The sequence below is a fragment of the Panulirus ornatus genome, chromosome 1 (assembly GCF_036320965.1).
Source record: "Panulirus ornatus isolate Po-2019 chromosome 1, ASM3632096v1, whole genome shotgun sequence".
NCBI lineage: Eukaryota > Metazoa > Arthropoda > Malacostraca > Decapoda > Palinuridae > Panulirus > Panulirus ornatus.
In genome coordinates, this window is record NC_092224.1 from 6082914 (window position 1) to 6105892 (window position 22979).

At 43.4% G+C, this 22979-nt stretch overlaps 1 protein-coding gene across 2 annotated transcripts in view; it reads right to left on the minus strand.

Moving 5' to 3' along the window:
* The window catches only part of LOC139754668 (uncharacterized), a 575370-nt gene that overhangs the window by 29014 nt on the left and 523377 nt on the right, over nt 1–22979 (minus strand). For both annotated transcript variants that reach the window (XM_071672345.1, XM_071672254.1), the window contains exon 6: nt 6424–6484. In XM_071672345.1, coding sequence (XP_071528446.1) covers nt 6424–6484 — 61 coding nt within the window. The remainder of the gene's footprint in view (nt 1–6423; nt 6485–22979) is intronic.

A 22979-nucleotide genomic window follows, 5' to 3' on the forward strand; every position in this document is an offset into this window, starting at 1 on the left:
TACCGTCGTCTACTTCGCCGGTGTATGTCTTCACATATCCTCTTGGGATAAACGTAATTGCACAAGCTTATTGGAAGGTTCCTTCACCTCACCTCGCCTCCCTACATCCTCATTCCGTATATATCAATTTCTGTTGTACCAAACAGTTCATTTCTGTTGCATCATACATTCCACTTCAGTTGTACTGAACAGTTCATTAACGTTGTACCAAACAGTTCATTTCTATTGTGCCAAACAGTTCATTTCTGTTGTACCAAACAGCTGATTCCTGTTGTACCAAACAGTTCATTTCTGCTGAACCAGACAGTTCACATTAATCTGATTCTCTGTTAATTCAAACCTTAAAGAAGCTGGAACGCCCACCCCATTATGCTGGAACACACAACCCAAACATACTGGAACGCACACCCCAACATGCTGGAACGTCCACTCTAACATGCTGCAACACACACCCCAACATGCTGGAACACATACCCCAAACATACTGGAACGCACACCCCAACATGCTGGAACGCCCACCCCATTATGCTGGAAAACACACCCCAAACATACTGGAGCGCACACCTCAACATGCTGGAACGTCCACTCCAACATGCTGGAAAACACACCCCAAACATACTGGAGCGCACACCCCAACATGCTGGAACGTCCACTCCAACATGCTGCGCACACCCCAACATGCTGGAACGTCCTCCCCAAATGCTGAAACACACACCCCAAACATACTGGAACGCACACCCCAACATGCTGGAACGCCCACCCCATTATGCTGGAAAACACACCCCAAACATACTGGAACGCACACCCCCAACATGCTGGAACGTCAATCCTAACATGCTGAAACACACACCCCAAACATACTGGAGCGCACACCCCAACATGCTGGAACGTCCACCCCATTATGCTGGAACACACACTCCAAACATACTGGAATGCACACCCCAACATGCTGGAACGTCCACTCCAACATGCTGGAAAACACACCCCAAACATACTGGAACGCACACCCCAACATGCTGGAACGTCCACTCCAACATGCTGGAACACACACCCCAAACATACTGGAACGCACACCCCAACATGCTGGAACGTCCACCCCATTATGCTGGAACACACACTCCAAACATACTGGAATGCACACCCCAACATGCTGGAACGCACGCCCTAACATGCAGGCATTTCGTACACTCCACATTAACTCACATCCTCATCCACCGAGGCTCTCAGAGCACCACCAACTATGATCTGAGGACGCACTGTTGAACTCAAGTTACATGTGTAAACCAGACCATTCTCTGTATTCGCCCAGTGTTTGTTACACATTAACTGCTAACCCTAAGCAGTATGGGTACTCACCGGACAAATGATGCCTCTCAACTCTCCCTTCAGATCTTTCTGACAAGCCCAAACCTCTTACAATAGCTTCCACAACAATTAGTTATTCACAGTACCTCCGCTACAATGTCCATAAGCATTCCTTTCTATTCAACTCTCATCTTCTACACAACTTTGCATTTCCTACACATCTATCTATCTACCTGTCTTTCTATCTAACTATGCAACTATGTAACTCTCTCTCTCTCTCCCTTTATATATATACATATCTAAGAGAAAGGTGCAAGAGGTGAAAAAGTGGGCAAATGAGAGTTGGGGTGAGAGAGTATCATTAAATTTTAGGGAGAATAAAAAGATGTTTTGGAAGGAGGTTAATAAAGTGCGTAAGACAAGGGAACAAATGGGAACATCAGTGAAGGGGGGCAGGTGGGGATGTTCCCTAAGGGCCCGGGCCTCTGTTCTTGGTGCTACCTCGCTAACGCGGGAAATGGCGAATAGTGTGAAAAAAAAACTAGATATATATACACACACAAATTACCTAGTATACTCCAGAGACTTATACCTATATGATTCAAGCATTCACTTTTATCACCCCTTCCTTTATGTAATGCCACTATACAGGCATTTTGCCAATCCTAAGACACCTCAACCTTGAGTCATAAATATATCAAAATCCTGGCTAACCAATCAACAACACTGTCACCCCTTTCTTGAGTAGTTCTACTGTACCACCATCCATTCCAGCCACTTTGCCACACTTCATTTTCCGGAAGGCTTTCACAACCTCCTCCCTATTCACCATACCAATCGCTAAGGCACTCTTGTTTCGCACGTCACCTCGCCCTCAACACCCAGTCTGGATATCTAACACATTCAAGAGTCCTTCAGAATATTTACGCTATCTCCTCATCCTTTACTAATATGATAATCCATTCATTCATCACAGCCACTTCACCACTCTGGTCTGCCTGTTATCGGAAAAAAAAAAAATGCTATGAGAAATTAGTATCTTTGCGGATCAAATCTGGTATATTCATGCAGTCCACACTTTTAACATATATACAGCAACTGATTATGACGCATCCCATTCCTTCGTCCATAATCACTTCTCATCGATCAAATTTAATATACATCATTTTTGCCAGGCTTTCTCCGTACACGATGATCATTCCCCCACATGTATCTCAGCCTCTACTGGCATTCACACAACTATAACTTCAGTATAGAACTACGTCATCTCGTGCTCCTTCATCTTGTCATCTGTAAACTTGAGTGTCCCAACCTCTTTTCTTGCTTACACATTCCCAGGTCAACACCTGGTGAAAACCAGATATTGACCTAGGATATGCGAGCAAAACTCTTCTCCACGACCCATCTATAAAAGATATGATTTGATAAGCCCCATTTACTTTATCCAGTATCACGTACAACTATGTTCTGAAGATTACAGAATATTTATATATTTAAGTACTTGATCGCCGTGTCGCGCGTTTGCAAGGTAGCGCTCGGAAAAGACGAAAAAAGGCCCAATTCGGTCACATCCATTCTCTAGCTACGTGGAAAAAAAAAAAAAAATTACACCATCCACAACCATGCCCCATACCTTTCTATGGTTATCCCTGGCCAATTCATACGCCCTCGTTCATTCCATTGACAGCACATCGACCCAAGTATACAACGTCGTTCCAATTTAATCTGTCCCGTGCACGACATTCACCCTCCAGCATGTTCAGGCCACCCTACCACTCAAAATCTCGTCTTAACCACCTCTATCACCAGTGACGTTCGTTAAGGTAAGGGTACATCAAGACACGACGTTCGTTCAGCTAAGACTGCGTCAAGACACGACGTTCGTTCAGCTAAGACTACGTCAAGACACGACGAGGCTGCATCAAGACAACGGTAGAGCGTCGTTCTACCTCCCTGAACCAACCCCTGGGAGGCTGCTACTTTACCCCAGCTGACCTCAATTAATCCTGCACCATAATTATCAACTGACGTGCTCCATAATTACTATGTTGTAATAGCATATATGGTGCGCGACCGACGCTGGGGTCGATCTAATACGCAGGGTTAATTGTTTATCAAAATAAAAGCCATGGGGTTAGGAGAGGGGAATATGTCAGTCAATAATGACCCTAATTTTCTGGATGGAATGTACAATTAAAGGTCTGAGAGTACAGAGGAAGCCTCCGAGGTGACTCTCATACTCTCTTTTTTTCTTCTTCAGTGCCTGACAAGTACAAATATATGAACCGGTGTATTCATATTAGACAAAAAAAAAAAAAAGGGGAAAAAAAAAAAAGGGGGGGGGGGGGGGGGGTCCACTGCGGCAGCTCGATACAGCATACTGACAAGGATGGGGTTTGGTATACCATGGCCCTTCACCTCTACGATCACATACCTCAACCTTACTTCTGTCCTCTTTGAATATTGGTCTCCTCACTTCGTACAAGTTAGGGTGAGGATGTCGACCGTCATAACTCACATCTGTTTCACCATTCATATGATGCATAACTTTCAGTCAGCTCTGAAAACTGGCCATACTTATTGAAAAGGCAGGTGCCAAACACCCCCCCCCCCCACACACACACACACAAAACAAAACAAAAAAATTTTCTCCTAAAATTTTTAAACTATGGAAAGTAAATTTAGAGCACAGGGACCATTGTTTACGGATGACAATACTGACGCATCCTTAGGCGAAGAGAAGATTTTTGCTGCATAATGTAAAGTAGAGAGAGAGAACGCCCTTCGCAAACCCAAGCTGATACAGGAGAAGAAAAAGTAGGAAATCATATTCATCTTTAGGGTTTGTGTACGGCTGGAGATGGAAGACAGCAACACAGGGGTTTTCGAAGCATTGCACAATCATACGACCAAATAGAATCAGGTAGAGTAAGAGAGGACGTGCGAAAGCGCCTTTTTCACATCATAATAACGGGGAAAACTTGGAGAAATGAAGTGACTTCTATTTTTCTAGGGAACTCATACCTTTTGAAACTCGGATATAGATTTATGAGACAGTACCCCATGAATATAACGCTCTTCCCTAATGCGTATATAAATCGAAATAACATTTCAGCAGTCAAAGATGTCACTCTCAGTGACACTAGGTCAGTGCAGGGAGGTCAGTTCTTGATAGTTTTGCTCTCCAAATGCTTCGGCTATTCTCGGTAGTCCTGCCTAGCTGGGGCGTGGATTGCTGCCCCTACACAGCTACGTACACATTTCTAGTGTCCCCAACTTCCTGCCTTCATATCCTCCAAGAAACTGTATACAGCCATCCTCCACCAGCTTATATCATCAACTTCAAACCATATTCTCCATTAGCTTCCCCCTCAGTCCATACCCTCTTGACACTAAACCCAAAAACTCGTGCAGCCAAGATTGCCCTATATATATATATATATATATATATATATATATATATATATATATATATATATATATATATATATATATATCATTTTTTATATTTTTTTATTTGCTTTGTCGCTGTCTCCCGCGTTTGCGAGGTAGCGCAAGGAAACAGACGAAAGAAATGGCACAACCCACCCCCATACACAATGTACACACACACACGCCCACACACGCAAATATACAGACCTATACATCTCAATGTACACATATATATACACACACAGACACATACATATATACCCATGCACACAATTCACACTATCTGCCCCTATTCATTCCCATCGCCACCTGGCCACACATGGAATACCATCCCCCTCCCCCCCTCATGTGTGCGAGGTAGCACTAGGAAAAGACAACAAAGGCCCCATTCGTTCACACTCAAGTCTCCAGCTGTCATGCAATAATGCCCGAAACCACAGCTCCCTTTCCACATCCAGGCCCCACACAACTTTCCATGGTTTACCCCAGACGCTTCACATGCCCTGATTCAATCCACTGACAGCACGTCAACCCCGGTATACCACATCGATCCAATTCACTCTATTCCTTGCCCGCCTTTCACCCTCCTGCATGTTCAGGCCCCGATCACTCAAAATCTTTTTCACTCCATCTTTCCACCTCCAATTTGGTCTCCCACTTCTCCTCGTTCCCTCCACACCGACACATATATCCTCTTGGTTAATCTTTCCTCACTCATTCCCTCCATGTGCCCAAACCATTTCAAAACACCCTCTTCTGCTCTCTCAACCACGCTCTTTTTATTTCCACACATCTATCTTACCCTTACATTACTTACTCGATCAAACCACCTTACACCACACATTGTCCTCAAACATCTCATTTCCAGCACATCCACCCTCCTGCGCACAACTCTATCCATAGCCCACGCCTCGCAACCATACAGCATTGTTGGAACCACTATTCCTTCAAACATACCCATTTTTGCTTTCCGAGATAATGTTCTCGACTTCCACACATTCTTCAAGGCTCCCAGGATTTTCGCCCCCTCCCCCACCCTATGATTCACTTCCGCTTCCATGGTTCCATCCGCTGCCAGATCCACTCCCAGATATCTAAAACACTTTACTTCCTCCAGTTTTTCTCCATTCAAACTTACCTCCCAATTGACTTGACCCTCAACCCTACTGTACCTAATAACCTTGCTCTTATTCACATTTACTCTTAACTTTCTTCTTTCACACACTTTACCAAACTCAGTCACCAGCTTCTGCAGTTTCTCACATGAATCAGCCACCAGCGCTGTATCATCAGCGAACAACAACTGACTCACTTCCCAAGCTCTCTCATCCCTAACAGACTTCATACTTGCCCCTCTTTCCAAAACTCTTGCATTCACCTCCCTAACAACCCCATCCATAAACAAATTAAACAACCATGGAGACATCACACACCCCTGCCGCAAACCTACATTCACTGAGAACCAATCACTTTCCTCTCTTCCTACACGTACACGTATATATATATATATATATATATGTATACGTTTAGATGTATAGGTATGTATATTTGCGTGTGTGGGTGGGTTGGGCCATCCTTTCGTCTGTTTCCTTGCGCAACCTCGCTAACGCGGGAGACAGCGACAAAAGTAAAAATATACATAAATATATAGTTGAAAAACAGAAGAGACTAATGTAGGTAACTGACCTGCATATCATGTAGCCGGTGCGGTTGATGCCGTGGGTACAATGGACACCAATCAACCTATCTGTGGGAGAAAATACCATCAACGTTAGTATAACACACATTTACCTAACATGCAGTCTAACTGAATAACAAAAACGAAACTTTTTACCTCTTCCACATCACTGGGACATAAAGAAAAGCCTCATTTAGATTAAGGACTATATAGAACATGAAAAAAAAGAAAAATGGCAACTACTAGAGGGTGAGAATTCTGATGAATGAGACTATTGGCACCATGATATGCCTGCTGCCATAACACGTCTGGCAACTGTCAGCACGTATGGAACTTGCCATATGAGGTATGACAAGAACTAAGGTCGTGTTTAGGGGAAGAAATCTGGACACACGTTCATAACTGTTCAGAGAAGAATATAATATTTCATCAGCCAAAGAGTGTAGCCTCCTGAGCAAAACTTTACGACCCTTAAGCACGACAGGAAAACCACTGAGCAGTAAAGCGGTGCGACACGTGGGTGTATCTAATGGCCTGACCTTTGACATTAACCTAATGGGTCAGGTCAAAGGCCGAGCCTTCGTACCCAAGAGTCGTGCAGTCGTGCTCAGGTACGTACCTTTACATGATAAACTTGGCAATAACTACGACCCACGCAATAAATCATTTACTCCCTCAAGAACCCCTGGTGAAAGTCATATTAAAGACATGAATAAATTAGCAATCTTCCCATAAACATTTCTGACGTTTACACGTTTGTCCTCAGACGATGGCAAGACGGCACTATCACAACTATTCCTGTGGTATCATGAATACATTTACATACATGCTAAGGGACCATTTGGATGTTTATAGCCACACCAGTATTATTGCAGGCCTAACTCTTCATGTGCAAATATGACGACCAATTTCCTTCGTAATTATCACGGCGGATACGAACCTGGCACGACTCCAAGCAACTGACGCCTGCACAGCAGGTGGAGTAAAGACACCACGAGAGAGAAATGGTACAGTAGGAACCCGAGTCCGTACAGGGAAGCTGGCGGAGGTGAGGGAGGATGGATGGCCAGCAACGTCACAGACGCGCACCCTCTAACCCCCACCCCCCTCGCCACTACTACGCAGCGCCCCAGTCCTTGCCCTACGATAACACCTACCCGGGATTATTTTAGTCGAGTCTTATCGTTCACTGATAGTAGTCTCCCCGCTGCGCCGTCCCGGTCCACCCCTCACCTTAACCTGCCCAGTTCCTCACGTCGCACCGCTCCTTACTATGCCACTTCCTTCGGCGTGTTCCGTCGCCTTTATGCTATTCCTTCATTCACTCTTCCACCTCTCCTAGCTCTGATTCTTCATCCTGCGATATCTCTCAACCTGTCCTGTGCCTTACTCCAGTCCATCTATCTCTTAATGGCTCACCTTTTCATGTCCTTTAACCTGGTCTATCCCTCATCCTAATCCTACCCTGTTCCTCAATTTCATCCTGTTCCATTCCTCTGCTTCTTTCTCATCCTCCAACTATTTCCATCTCATGACGTGTCTATAATTCCACTTCTCAACTCTGTAAACATACTTGGTATCACCGTAACATCTAATCAATCTTGGAAATCTCCGCATTACACAGATAGCTAGATCTACGAAAGTGTTAGTTCTGTCCAGATGCCGAACATTCTTCTCTAAACATCTGCTCCGATTTTACAAGAGATTAATTCATCCTTTTATGGAGTTCTGTCCTCACTCTGGGTAGGTTAAAGCGCTACATAATTAATTACTCAACAGAGTCGAGTCCAAAGCAATCCCACGCATATCAACTTTCAATCTGACTTTAAACATTTGGACCACTTTCCCCAAGCCGCGGTGTTAGTTCTTCTCTTCCCTTTTTCTACAGATATTACCCGAGTTTCGAATTTCGAAAAAATGGTTACATGTGTAGCATTACCAGCACTTGGCAAGCTACCGTCCCATCATTACTGCTCGTCTGTTGTATGGTCCGTCTCTATCCCTACACTGCTCAACTGTTCGACATTTTCTGTTTACCTTCTCTTGTTTTTCAAAAGTCATAACCTCTCCTTCTTTAACAAGTAGGTTTTACATGTCCTCGAAAACGCTACGATTATTTTCTTTCTGCTTCTCTATCGTCTTAAACCGTTCATTTTGGGCCTGACCTTGATAGAGAATTTTGCCCCTGACTGGATCATACGACAGCTCCAAAAAAAATGAAGATAAATCTAAACTACTGCCAACGATCGGCAGCGAAATGAAGCGCAGACGGATAACGTAATTCCCACGCGGATAATCTTGGAAAATATACTCTCCACTCTGCACCGGACACATTTTCTATTGCTATGAGAGCCACACAAGGCTACAGATCAATGCCACACTATTCCACGGACCTCAGCGGTGTAGCAGTTAGAGAGTCGCTCATCGCGACACATTCACGAGCAACATGGGGTCGAGCCCACAGGATCGAATTCTAGCTGAGGCAGTCGGTCCACAGTCAAACCAGCTGTTCCTCCTTCCCTAGGAATTGGAAATTAAAAGAGTACCTGGCTATACTACGAAATTTATATATAAATATATATAAATATATATATATACATATATATATATATATATATATATATATATATATATATATATAAATATATATATATATGTATATATATATATATATATATATACACACATATATATATATATATATATATATATATATATATATATATATATATATATATATATATATATATATATATATCAAATTATCCCCGGCGCCAACAGCAGAGGTTTACTAGCGACAGAATTCATTAAAAAATATTAAAATTTTACACATCGAGAAATAATAAAATATTAAAATCTGAAATATAAAGTGAATGAAAATACATACACATAATTTGTTTTTCAAATTGAAATAATGGATTTATATAAAACTGAAATATTAAAATGCATATAAATGGATTTTATCTTGTATGAAATACTGGCTTCACTCTGGATACAAGTCAAAGTAAAATCGTGACAAGCTTCTATCAAGCGTACAGGGAGGGGGTTAAAAAATGGTCTTCCAGATGCTTCTTAAGAAATGATCCTGAAAAATCAACCTGGACGAGGAAGTACCAAGTGAGCTAAACCATCCCAGAAGAGGTAGTTCCGTAAACCCACGGGCCATTGCCTCAAACAGCACAGCTTGGAGGTGAGAAGGGTACAGCACAGCTTGGTCCCCGACGAAGCTGTAGGGGGTAGAGGACCTCGGAAACCCTTCGCGTTAATGTACGGAATTCCCACCGTGTTTCTCATTCTGATCCAACCCTCCACCGCCTCCCACCTTAACTGACCTGTCCCGTAGGCCTACGTAACCACCACAACCCCTGTGTTTGTTTTTTCTTTATTCTTACCGAAAGAGCGACTCACTTACTGTGGCGCAAGAGGACTGGGGCTCAAATATTGAAATACATTAAAACTACAGTTAGAAAAATGTTAAGAAGGATTGGGTGGTACAGAATTAACCATTCAGCAATCTCCAGTGACTGGAGGTTCTTTTCCTGTCTCTTTTTCTCTTTGCCCTACACACAGTCCATGACGCTTCTAATGTCCACAAGCAATGCACTGAACATCCCACTACTTCTTCCCTCATCTTTCACACTGGCCTTCATTCCACTCCATCCCACTATTTCTTCCCTCACTCTACCATGTGTCTCACCCCACTCCGTCTGTCACTTCTCCCCTCAACCCTTCCAATCCTCCTCTCATTCTATCTTAGCTCTCGCCTCTCCAACAGCAAACCCTATCTCTTAGCGGGGTGGCCAAATATTAACGCGAGAGACGCTGGCTGGCTGGCTTGCTGCCTCGTACGCTACACGTGAAGACGTTAAAGACAAATAGCCAACACCCAGGAAGGACTATGAACAAACATTCATCTCAAGGACAACACAGTAGGAAAATGTGTGACGCGTCCTGTGTCATGGAGATCCTCGATGGGGCTTTGAAGACTATTGTGGGGAGCAGACTACGCTGGAAGGATGGCTGAAGGACCAATGGCCTGTTCCAGGGAGCTACTGTTGAGTGTGAGAAGGAGCTAACCTTCGTAACTGTTAACTGAGGGAGATGATTTAGGCACGATTTAAGTGACTGAGAGAAATAAGTCCGGGAGCCGTTGACAGCGCGAGGGAGATACGAAGGAATTCATGCAGCAACAGATCATCGGGTCCTTTCGGAGCTGTTCGTGATAGCGGAAAATTACAGAAACTCACATATGAATGTGGTAAAAGGTAGACGTTATACAGAAAATTCAGAGAGAATAACCTGCATATTGTCAGGGTGACCAAGGAGGCGCAAATAATGTATGTCGTGGACGTGAAGTGAAATATTCCTCAAGTCTATTCTTAAACGTATCAATAGTTCTGCTTTCAACAACTCAAATTGGCAAATCGCTCCTTATGTAAACAATCCTCTTGAAGAAAAAGTATTTCGCCTCATTCGAGGTGAAACATTTCCCTTTGAGTCTGTATCCTTTACAAAGACGGAAATCAGACGTATCAAGTTTTAAGTAAGTTGATGGATCAAGATTATCATCAAGGCCTTCGAAAATTTTGAATACTTGTATTAGATCACTTCTTTACCTTCTCTTTTCTAAGCAAAATAGATTGAAGTCAATCTGCTCACGTAGGATTTTGTTTCTCAGCCCGAGAATCTTGGTAGCTCGAAGCTGTTTATGCCCCTTTTCTTTAAGGTAAGAGCACCAAACTGAGCAGAGTACTCAAGATGGGGAAAAACCAACAAACTGTAAAGAGTAAGGATAATTTCACTGGACTTAAATTCGAAAGTCCTACCTATGAATCTAAGAACTGTGTTCGCCTTTCACTCCTTTTGTGCACTGCTTTCTTGGTTTTAGGTCACCAGAGATAATCATGCCTAAGTCTTTTTCCTCATATACCTTTTGCAGTTCAACAGAATTCATTCTGCAGCATGCATTTTCATTTTTGCTACAGATATGTAAACTTTTGAACTCATCGATATTAAAATTCATTTGTCATCTCTGACCCCAGTCCATCAGTTTGTTTATGTCAGTCTGAAGCTAATGACGTTTAAGTACATTTGCAGATTCATTTCCCAGCTGTTCATCATCAGCAAATTTTGATATCTTGCAATGCAGTGCATTTCAGTATCATTAATACATATGAGAAAGAGAGCCAGTCCCAAAACTGATCCTTGTGGCACTCCACTTGGTGGAGGTGGACGATTCAGGAAGCTGATGAATATGCTGAGAGGCTGAAGCAGGAAACGGTTGACTGAAGTGAAACATAGACCCACAGAGGTGATGGCTATGTTAGGAAACGGTCAGTTAAGGGATAGAGTTGATTTAGAGAGCATTTGAGTGTTACTGTGACCTGCTCTAGTGAACCCCTGACAGTGTAAGGGAGCCGATACCAGAAGCTGCTACTGCCAAAAAAAAAAACGGATGTGAGGAGCTGTTTGAAGGGGCAACAGAGGTGACCTAGAGTGGTGCTGACAGTGGGAAAGATAATCCACACAGGTGTTTACCGAGAGACCTGATCTAGGAAGCATCTGCTGACTCTGTGTGTGTGTGTGCGTGTGTGTGTGTGTGTGTGTGTGTGTGTGTTACGGGGAGAGAGTATTACGCTCGTACTGTCCCGTATTTTAACCTTGCATGTATGCATCATGTCTAAGCTCCTATGCATGTATGCACACACCCACTCTAACCTAAGCCAGGTACCCACTTATCAACCAGCCAGGAGGGGAGAATGAACGCCTAGGTTGGGTGCGGGCTGACTGCTACACCTAAAATTCGAACCCATGTAGTACCGACCCCAGGCTGACTCATGGTCAGTAACGCTAACCACTATAACACAGAGGATTCTTTTTATCTTATTTATTTTTTTGTCAAGGTCAATAAGATGATCAACAGCTAGTTATAAACATCATCTAAAAAATATTTACATTTAATTCTCACTGTGTACATGTGGCCGCTGTGTTGTGTGTGTGTGTGTGTGTCACACTGCAATTTTTCGTCTTCGTTAACTAAATTTCCACGATCTTCGTTCCGTTGCCACGATCAGCGCTCATTACAGCAGTCACAACGAAGGCGTTAAAGATATGGTGTGAGGGCTGGCGTGGTGTCCTATCTAAGGAGGAGAAAATACAGCGGCCTTCCACGGGGTGAACTTTGCACATTCTCCACCTGATGAGGTTAAATTTACATACCGTGCAAGCACATACCTTGGTTCTCTGTTGGTGTATTTGAACTACGACGATTTACCTCAATGTCTCTTTGGATTCCTTTCTCTTACTTCCCCCTTGAGCACGACGGAGCGGCCATCAGGCACGACCACAGTACGGCCTTTGCGGGTAATACGGCCTGGCATCAGACCTGACCTTAAGGAACAGGCGAAGACCCAGGCCATCATACCTACGTACAAGACGCACAGTCCTGCTCAAGGAGGAGCATATTTGCGTCACCTTAACTCATTCCCGGAATCCTTTCAGAAAAAAATGGTCTAAATCATTTCATGATCACTCTCGTCTGCGAACCAAGTGATTCAAACAAACGGCGCGCAATCTGAAACTCGTATCGCATTGTTCTCAACTATTTGCCTGCCAGTCGCCTGGTCTGACTGCCTGTTTGTTCACCTCGAGAGAACATACACCGAACCTAACAAGCAATTCCCAGGTATAATATCAAATGAGAAACAGAATTAAACTAAACGAATAAATCAATCAAAAGAAATGATAATGATACTGATGATGATAATAATAATACAAATAATAATAATAACAAATAATAATAATAATGATAGTAATAATAATAATAATAATAATAATAATAATAATAATAATAATAATAATAATAATTACTACTACTACTCTATTACTAGGAATACTACAACAACTAATAATAATGTTATTAACACAATTCAACAGCGGTCGGAACATGATTATACATTTCTTTTTCTTACGTGGAATACTTTTGTCACAGATCAAGGTCTTCAATGAGGTCAGGCCTACAATGAATGTTGTAAAAGAGCTCAAGAGGAAGAAAAGTAAGGAAAGGAGCGAGAAGAAGAAACGAGTATTAAAGGAAGGTGAAAACCTGCCTTTTCAAAGGGTCGGAGCTTTTTTATGAAAGACATGAGAAGGTAAAGTGTCCCAAAGTTTAGCCATAGAGGGAAAGAAGCAAACATTATAGCGGCTCCACCCTTGAGTTGCCACAATATAATTGAATGACGCGGTAGCCTGCCAAATATTGTGTGCTCTAGCTAACGGCCGAGGTATACAAGCAACCAGGTCTCGAGGGCAAAAACTCTGACAAGTGACAAGTTAATCCAAGTTTAAAGACAATCACAATTACAACTGGCTAAAGTCTTTCCGAAATCAGACGCGAGGATGACTGCGTGATCAATTAAACTCACTTTATTCAAATCTATGAACATTATTTTGTCCTACAAGCCTGACCAAGAAGCTAAATAAAAATAAATACAAACTCATGGTCATGTCACTAAGCCATACAAGAAAAACTAATTTCATGTTCAAACTCCACCATTCTCCTGGAAATGCGAGGTAACCTACAGTATATAAATCTAAGGTCTAACATAGCAGAGAGAGAGAGCATGATTTAAATGCGTAAGCTGCAACACGGCACAACACGGCACTGGAAACTAACATGTCTGAAATATTCAACTGGTCACACTGCCCTGGTTATGCTGTTACTCTCATGATTACACATCATACGCTGAACATCTTGGTTCTGTCGTTCCCCGGCAATGCAAGATAATAAACATCAAATTTTCTAGTTACTAGGATAAGTACCGCCTTTGGCCGTGTTGATATCAGTATTCTAATTCCTCCTACTTGTATTGTCCATCTTTCACAACTAATAATTTTTTCCTTTCATAATAAAACATTCATACCCAACTCCACACCTTTACGGTCCCCTTAGTAAGCATACGATAGTTTGAAGTTTCTGCTATCGTCATGAAGACATGATGTAGACGCACACACACACACACACACACACACACACACACACACACACACACACACACACACACACACACACCAAATTGAAAAAATCATATCCAGGCTCCCCCAGCTCATCCCAGGGACTGGCCCTCAAGTACTGCAGCGCCCAGCTCATCCCAAGGGTTTCCGAAGCCTCCGTGCCTACCTCACCCACATCAGGGACTGTAACCCAACGTCGCTGACACAGACACACACACACCAAACTAAAGAAATCATGCCCAGGTACACACAACTGTGGGGTCCTCTTAGTATGTATGAGCAGCTATAGTGGGGGATGACAAACATGTACACACAGGTTATTCCATCACTACAGACATCATCTACTTGGAAAAAGCACAATGCATCATGTCTACTGGTGTACACTGTAGTGTTGTACTCTGCATTTAATGGGATTAACAATATGTTCTACCATTCATGTCCTGAGACCAGTAACAGCTGATGTCAAGGGCAAAATATCTGAAAACCATCACTGCAATGGGTAGCTTTCCTTGTAGTTTCCAGTCGTGAAATGCTACTGTGATGCCAACTGAAGTGTGACGGCAACATTTCCAAGATGGCCTCTCTGGTGCTTCCATTACAACAGTCTTCATTAGGGAGGAGGACACGAAGTCTATCCTGAGGATGTGGGCGTCTCAGCCCTTCGTCAGCCTGTTGGTATATGGAGTTGGAAACCCCAGGTCTTCAAAATCCATTCCTACAAAAAAAGTGCAATATAGATGTTTGCACTTGATCCTCCCAATGCAAATGGGGTTAAACAAACAAACTTTCAATGGCTTTTCGTTACGTAATTTTACTTTGAATGTAAAATTTCCTATATATCGGTACGTAGTCAAAGCTGCTTTACTAGGTACGATGCTGGAGGGTCAAGGAAACGCCTGAGTAAAAGAGTAACTGAGGTCAAAATACAGCAAAAGTGAAGCAAACCCGAAAGACGTTCAGGTAAGGCACAGCTTGAGTTCACCCGCACTAAAGTACTAAAATACAAGTGAAGCTCTGGTAAAGCTTATGAAAAACGGAGCTATCGCCTAAATCTAAAGATAAGCTTAAATAAGCCTCGGTCTCTGACGGTCTGAGAGAAAACTGGAATGACAATATACTGAGCAGTGTGCCTTGTACGCCAGGAGTGGGACCATTTCCCTCACTGCTGCACACACTACTCCCGGCCACTGTGCACCTCCCAACCCAACGCCATTAGATGTAATTATACATGATGAACCTCGAGATACGAACGAGATCAGTAATTACCCATCTTATATTTTCTTACTGATGTGTAGATATTATGAGAATCTTACTTGCCGTACATCTCCTTTCTGGTGTGTGTTTAGTTTCATGAAATTGGTTTCGTCTCTTCGAATTCCAGCTCGAATATTCCACGCCCTTCTCAACAACCTCAGTAAGAAGCCGTTTTGAATATTCGTTATGAAATTAATAAACGAATATCTTCCGATAAGGAGGACAAATATTCCTCTTCCAGGTTTCCAGGTTAGGTTCCTTGTGTGCAGAATCTCACGAACGCCCTCTATTGTTTCCAGTTTAAAACCAAAATCGAATAACTGCCTTCCAGATTTTGGCGACTGGAATAAGTAGCGTTCGGCCTATTACTGATATATCTCCCCTTCCCTTCCCCCACTTCTTTTTCAAAATAATCTGAGCACACAGACGGAACCTTCTGCTTTATACCTCTGTCTATAAATATTTAGCCTAGACGCAACATGTGTTATGTAGAGAATACCAGACGAAGTCTTCGTAGGTCTTCATCACCACAGTCCGAGCTGGATCCAGGCTGCTGGACACCACTTTGGATCCCACCATAACTCATACGGTACTCTGAGGGTTGCATAATGTATCGCTGCGAACATGATGACTTCGATGTCCCACTAACACGACACACGGTACTTGGAACTTATGTGGTGGAATGCAACAAGAATGATATCCTTCGTGCAATCTCTGAAAGTTAGCTATGCTATAAGCGAGCAAAAACAACTGGAGATGCGAGGAATTCAGATTTCTGAAGTAGACAAAATACTCAAAAATGGAGACATTTATCTGTTATTGGCATAATATGTAATGCAATGCCAATTAACGATCAAAATTCGTTTAAAAGTAAGATCCCAGACATGACATTAGAGATAGTGGGCAACTGTAGATCTATGTCTAATAAGAGGCTCACGTTATGTTGCAAATTAAATCTAAGATGCAATCGTAAGGGAGCGAGTTGCAACGTATCCCTCTGGGTGGGTTTACAATACACTGTCTACTGGAGGGTAAAATCCGTAAAAAAAAAAAAAAAAAAAAAGTATGAATGGATTCTCTCTACTGGATCAAAAGTTATACATCAGAAACAAAATTACATTTATTCCTACGGTGTTCTTGATCTTGAAGATACGGCAAAAAGAAAAAAAGATATGTAATGATACATCGTGTAGTGATGTGTGTCACAAAGCATCACCCCGAACCCTCCTACACCCATTCAAATGTTTTGGTAGTGGAAATGGAAATACGACTCCCAGCCACGGCCTAGACTCAGATGGTAAGAACCTGAGAGTGGATCATGTCACATCATCTGGTGGGTGGTATTACTATGACAGAAGCATCCTTATACTTTCACTGGCTCCAAAGTAATGAAGACATGAGAAATACCATGACCCCTACTGTGACCTTGAAGGGACGAAATCGTTCAGCCTTGATACACCAGGTGGTGGTGAGGAGCATTTGTGGAAACTCTCCTGCTACTTCCCTCACTGATTTACAAGACATGGAACGGACAAGATTGTGATGGACACGAAGAAAGAGGTGATTCCGAAACGGCGCCCACTCTTCAAACGGGACCCTAATAAGGAGTGAACGATAATAACTACTGTCCTCCGGTAGATAACGTCGTCATAGACTCTCAGGTCTCCTCCTGTCTTGCCCTCCACGTACAAGAAGGATAACAGCTATTCACCTCAACTGAGACGACATCTGTAACATCAGGGGGAAATGTGTATAACTTTTCATCAACCTGCCTTTCAACTTTCTAAGGATAGCCCACACTCGAGGCCTCAATCTGTTATGTCTGACACCACCAGTTGCACTGCTTGATCATAATGAAGCAGTCAAGAGACAGTTCCGCCGCCCCTGACGTCCTAATGTTACGTCCAAGTATGCTGGCGCGTACACCCTCCAAAACTGTACTGACATGCAAGCATGCACGCCCTCCTGACCCTTTAAAACTGCATCAGCAAGCAAGCATGCACATCCCTACCGACCCCCCAAGACCCTGTCAGCGTACAGGCATGCACACACTCCAAAACTATCAGTAGCCAAACATGGACATCTTCCAAAACTGTATTAATATACAAGCATACACATCCGCTTGATCCTCTAATACCGTGTCAGTACGCAGGCGTGCACACCCTCATGATCTTACAGAACTCTTCTCCGTCATCACGGGCCCAACCTGTGGGTTCACGAGCTGGGCGCGGCAGTCTGCCCACGCTAAACCCAGGTTTTCATTCTCCCCTCGAGGTTGGTCGATAAATGGCTATCTGCCTCAGGCTGGTTTTTTTTTTTTTTTGCGTGTGTGTTTGTGTGTGTGTGTGTGTGTGTGTGTGTGTGTGTGTGTAAACACACAAAAGAGTAAATACAAGGTACATATACAAGCTTAAGAGACGGGGCAGCATGAGTGTTAAGCACTCCCCGTCACACAACGATAATCACACACACACACACACACACACACACACACACACACACACACACACACACACACACGTAAAAAGCGAGGACTGCATCAACTTAAAAGTGTACCTACATAGATTCCAAAGTTGGTCAGATACAAGGATGATGAAATTCACTGTAATGAGGATGAGACACAATAAGAGAAGACGTCAGTATTAACATTGTCAGGAGTCTGTGCGTGAGAGGGACTTTAGAGGTTGAAGTGGCTGCTGACCTGTCATACGAATCCTACATTAGGAGACAAACATCAAAATTAGCTCACAAGTATATGGAGAGGGGAATATATAGCAATCTGTTCACATTCTGCACGCGGCCAAAACTAGAAATACGTTTCTCAAGTTTGGTCACCTCACCTAAAGAGGAACAAAGAGCTAATAGAGAAGGTCCGAAGGAGGATATTAAAGACGGCAACAGAAATAAAAGATTTGAGTTAAGGGGAAAGGCTAAAAGCTTTAAATATGCCCATCATGGAAGAGAGAAGAGTGAGGAGTGACCTGGTAACAGTCCTTCGAAAGATGTAGGGATAGAGCAACCAATACACATTATATAAAAAGCAAGAAACGTCGTATTAGAAAAAGATGTATAGGAGCAGTCTTATACTATGAATGGTGAACCATTGGAATACACTGAACGAGGATGGGGTAAATGTGGACAGCATGCAGAAGTTAAAATGCTGCACGATAAAAGAAAATGTTCGAGAGATGAGGCCCCACGAATGGTAAACTCCCTTCCCGTACATTAATAATACAACGTCTGCAAAATACCTAGTCCGACCCCAATATATTTTCAAAGGCGACGTCACAATTATAACTTTGTGCTTTGTCATCTCTCCCTTTGCCTTAATCATCACCTACAGACGTGTGGACATGGACTTGGTAAGGTTCCTGATGTATTCCCCGTCCACGTTCTGTGTTCATTGGGTCTTGATATCCTGAATTAGGCGAGACAATAAGGAGGTACTGCAGGAATCAGCCGCCTGCTTGTGCATTCTGAGCGTCCTGTGCGCTTAAGAGATCTCATGTGTATCTACATTTTCTTGCTTCCTGACGAGAATTCGGGTTTTTCCTCCTTAAAAATGTAAGAAACAACCATGTTGAAGCACAGGTGGATGAAAGACAGCGGCCAGACGCGACATTACGTCAACGAAATGGCAGCCTGGAAGAGTAAAGAACATCCTTCTCCTCAAAATAGCCCGCGGCACATTGAGACGGGTTGCTGGTGTTCACACCGTTAGAACACTAGCCTCAACGACCATATGTTCGGCGATATCACTCTGATAGCGTTAAATGCTTGTGCCCACAATAAACCTTACCCGTGCATCTCCTCTGAAAATGTATCGGGGAGGAAGTGGAGGATGAGAGGGAGGAGCGTGTGAACAACAAGTTGTTTTTACCCGAACACAGTAGGTAATTACACCGGCTCTCTGATCCTTCCGGAGCAAGACAGACAGACAGACAGACAGAGACACACACACACACACACACACACACACACACACACACACACACACACACACACAGTCTCTCTGATCCTTCCGGAGCAAGACAGACAGACAGACAGACAGACAGACAGACACACACACACACACACACACACACACACACACACACACACACACACACACAGTCTCTCTCTCTACCCATACTACAGAATGGGGGGAGGATGTCTGCAGTGATGGTGGTAAAGACGGATGTGGTTTAAGAGGAGTAAATCCAGCGTAACGTAAGTAGCACGAGCTACTGGCGACGGTACACCGCTCTATCATCACCAACAACCCAACTCCCAGAGTCCACTCTTTCCCTCCCTCACAATTCCAGCTGACATGAGCATAAAACTACAAGTTCTCCTCAAGTTTGGTCACAACCTTTAAAAGAGACCAACAAACTAATGGACGACAAGGTTCAGAGGAAGGCAACAAATATGGTAGCGGACTTGACAGAGATGAGTTCTTCATAAAGAGGGTGGAAGCCACAAAACTGCCCACCATGGATGAAAGAATGAGGGGGTGACTTGATCACAACATTCAATTTTCCAAACCAAATTGATGATGTCGAAAGGTGCAAAGACAGAGCAACCGCAGAGGCCAAGAAAAGATTATAAACATGAAAACTTGTTACGAAAACATCAGAAGGGCGGAAGAATGCAACAACAAAAAGTGTTGAAACTGTGAATGTCGACATTTTACAGAAATAAAAAAAATTTTTGATACCAGGGAAGGTTCAGGAGATGGGGGCACCACGAGAGTAGAACTCCCCCTCCCCGCACAAACAGGTATGAATAGGTAATTATACACCACTACATACGGTCTCGCCCCCAGGCAGCAGACAAATACAGACCAGGTAAAGACTCGTCATAAGCGACACCAGCCAATCCTCTACACGGTTCGCCACCCAAACCACCAGCACCTCCGACCACACAAGACCTCCCACTGACACCTATACCCAACATATGAAAGGAAGTAAATTCACCTCGCTTGCTGACACCCTCCTGAGCACTGCCTCTGAGACATTATCAATACAGTGATTTGCCCATTAACACACATGTGTATACTTCTTATACACTTCATCTGTAAGCATTTTTCAGCATTTCGTTTTTTGGCCTTGAGCACTAAATAATTATTAATGAATTAATATCAATACTGTAGTATCATTATAATGTCATGTATACCGTATATCAGACGGCTAAACTACGTATGTGTGCATATGAAACCACTGTTTGCTTTTTCCTGACCCTACCTAGCTGAATCATTTAAGGCCGTTAAGTATAAATATGTAAAAATCATTATCATCACCTTCAATTATTATTATCATCATCATTGTTACAAGCATATACACAAAGGGTGGGTGGCTACGTCCTCATTATACAGCAAACAACATGATAAGCCTACGGGGAACCGCCTATAAAGAGGCCTAACCAGCAGTCAAAGTGAATCTCGTAGGTATATTCTACAGCAGGAGGCCTAGTACTATGGGCTCAAGTTATGAATACATGAATGTGGCTTAGGCACTGGCGGGTGGAGGTTCAACTGGGATAGGGGAACCACTGTTCAACTGGGAGAGGGGTACGTGGTTCAACTGGGAGAGGGAAAGGCAACTTGACCGGAAGAGGGGAAGGTGGTTCAACTGAGAAAGAAAGGAGGTTCAAGTGGGAGAGAGGACGACTGTTCAACTGGGAGCGGGGAGGTTGTCCAATGAGAGAAAGTATGATGGTTCAACTGGAGGAAGAGACCATGATTCAAGTGGAGGAGGTTCAAGTTTTTTTTTTCCAGAAAATGCATAAATTATGAGCGCTGGTGCTTACGTCAAGATTGGGCATATTCAGACTGAATAAGACGTCACCTCTCCTTCGTGATGACAGGTCTGCCTTCTCAAGGAAAACAGTAAAGTAACGAGTTCCAAAGTCTGGCCCAGTTACCAACACTCACACGCACAATTGTGTGGGGGCTCTTGCTAGGGGAGGAGGAGACATGCAAGACAGAGTATCGAGGCAGAGGAAAAATAGTGTGTGTGTGTGTGTGTGTGTGTGTGTGTGTGTGTGTGTGAGGTAGGCGATACAAAAACGCCTTGAGGAACACCACTAATGATCGAACACAAAACAATTAAAGGAACAGTCCAGTGGGTAAGAAAACTGGGAAACCATTTCTCAGGCAAGGGAAGAAAGCTGAACGATGGAGACCTGGATATCTGAGACTTACGCCAACTTCTCTGAGAAGATTCTGGGAATACCAAGGGCCACAACCAAAGATTCCCCACAGTCCCTGGGACTGGAGGACCAGACTTGTGTCACATAATAAGGATGTCACCGCTAGACCTCGCCTTACGTAAGTCATGCCGGTTATGAAAAGGACTACGGGAGTGTATTTCAGAAAATAACGTGTGAAAACACGAGTAAACACAGTAGGGTATCAATCCGACTTATAAAAACTTGCTTATCAATCCGACTTATACAAACTTGTTTCCCTATTGGCACGACGGGCTTGGAAAGACTGTAATAATATCATCAATGAAATCAAAAGATGGAAATCAAAAGGCGCAATGCACGCAGTTTACATTAAAAAAGTAAAAAGAGCCGGGGAACAAAATTATTCCTAATATATTGCCGGCAGCCACTGTCAACACCATGGCATGTACAGTGGACTATACAAAGCGGAACTTCCGAACTGGATCTGGACAAGAGCCTTCAAAACGTACCAGATCAGCGAGACTGCGGTGGTCGCGTAGATGGCGTACGTGCGGCAGCGAGGCATCTCAGCTGCTTAGTCCAAGACGACCGAACTCAGGGTTTAGATGACCCCTGAAACCAGCGTCAGGTATACCTACGTAAGGTACGGTAAGGTCCCAGACCGAGCTATGGAGGTAGACGATCGCCGATACTAGCGTAAAGTATGTAAGGTAAGGTACCGTCTTAAACCGAGGTTTGAAGGTAGAAAACCTTTGAAATCGAAACCATCGTAAGATAAGGCCCAAGACCGAACTGTTAGGGTAGAAGACCTCTGTCATTAGCCGTCTTGACGAATGGACTACAGGAAGCCTTATCAAATGCCTGAGCTTAAAACTGATGAATACCTGGTTAAGTCTTCGGGGGTCTTCCACCCCTACAGACTGAGCTAGGCCCAGGCTGTTGGGTTAGGTCGTAAATCGACCAAGCAACTGGTAATATGAAACCATCATGATAAGAAATTTGAACTCCTTTAGCACGAGGGTTACCTCCATGACCACGAGATGGCGTGTCCTTTGACTGTCGTGTTCAAAGGTCGTGCTCAAGGGGTTAACAAACTTGACTCCGAGGGAAAAAAGAAAAAAAAAGCGTT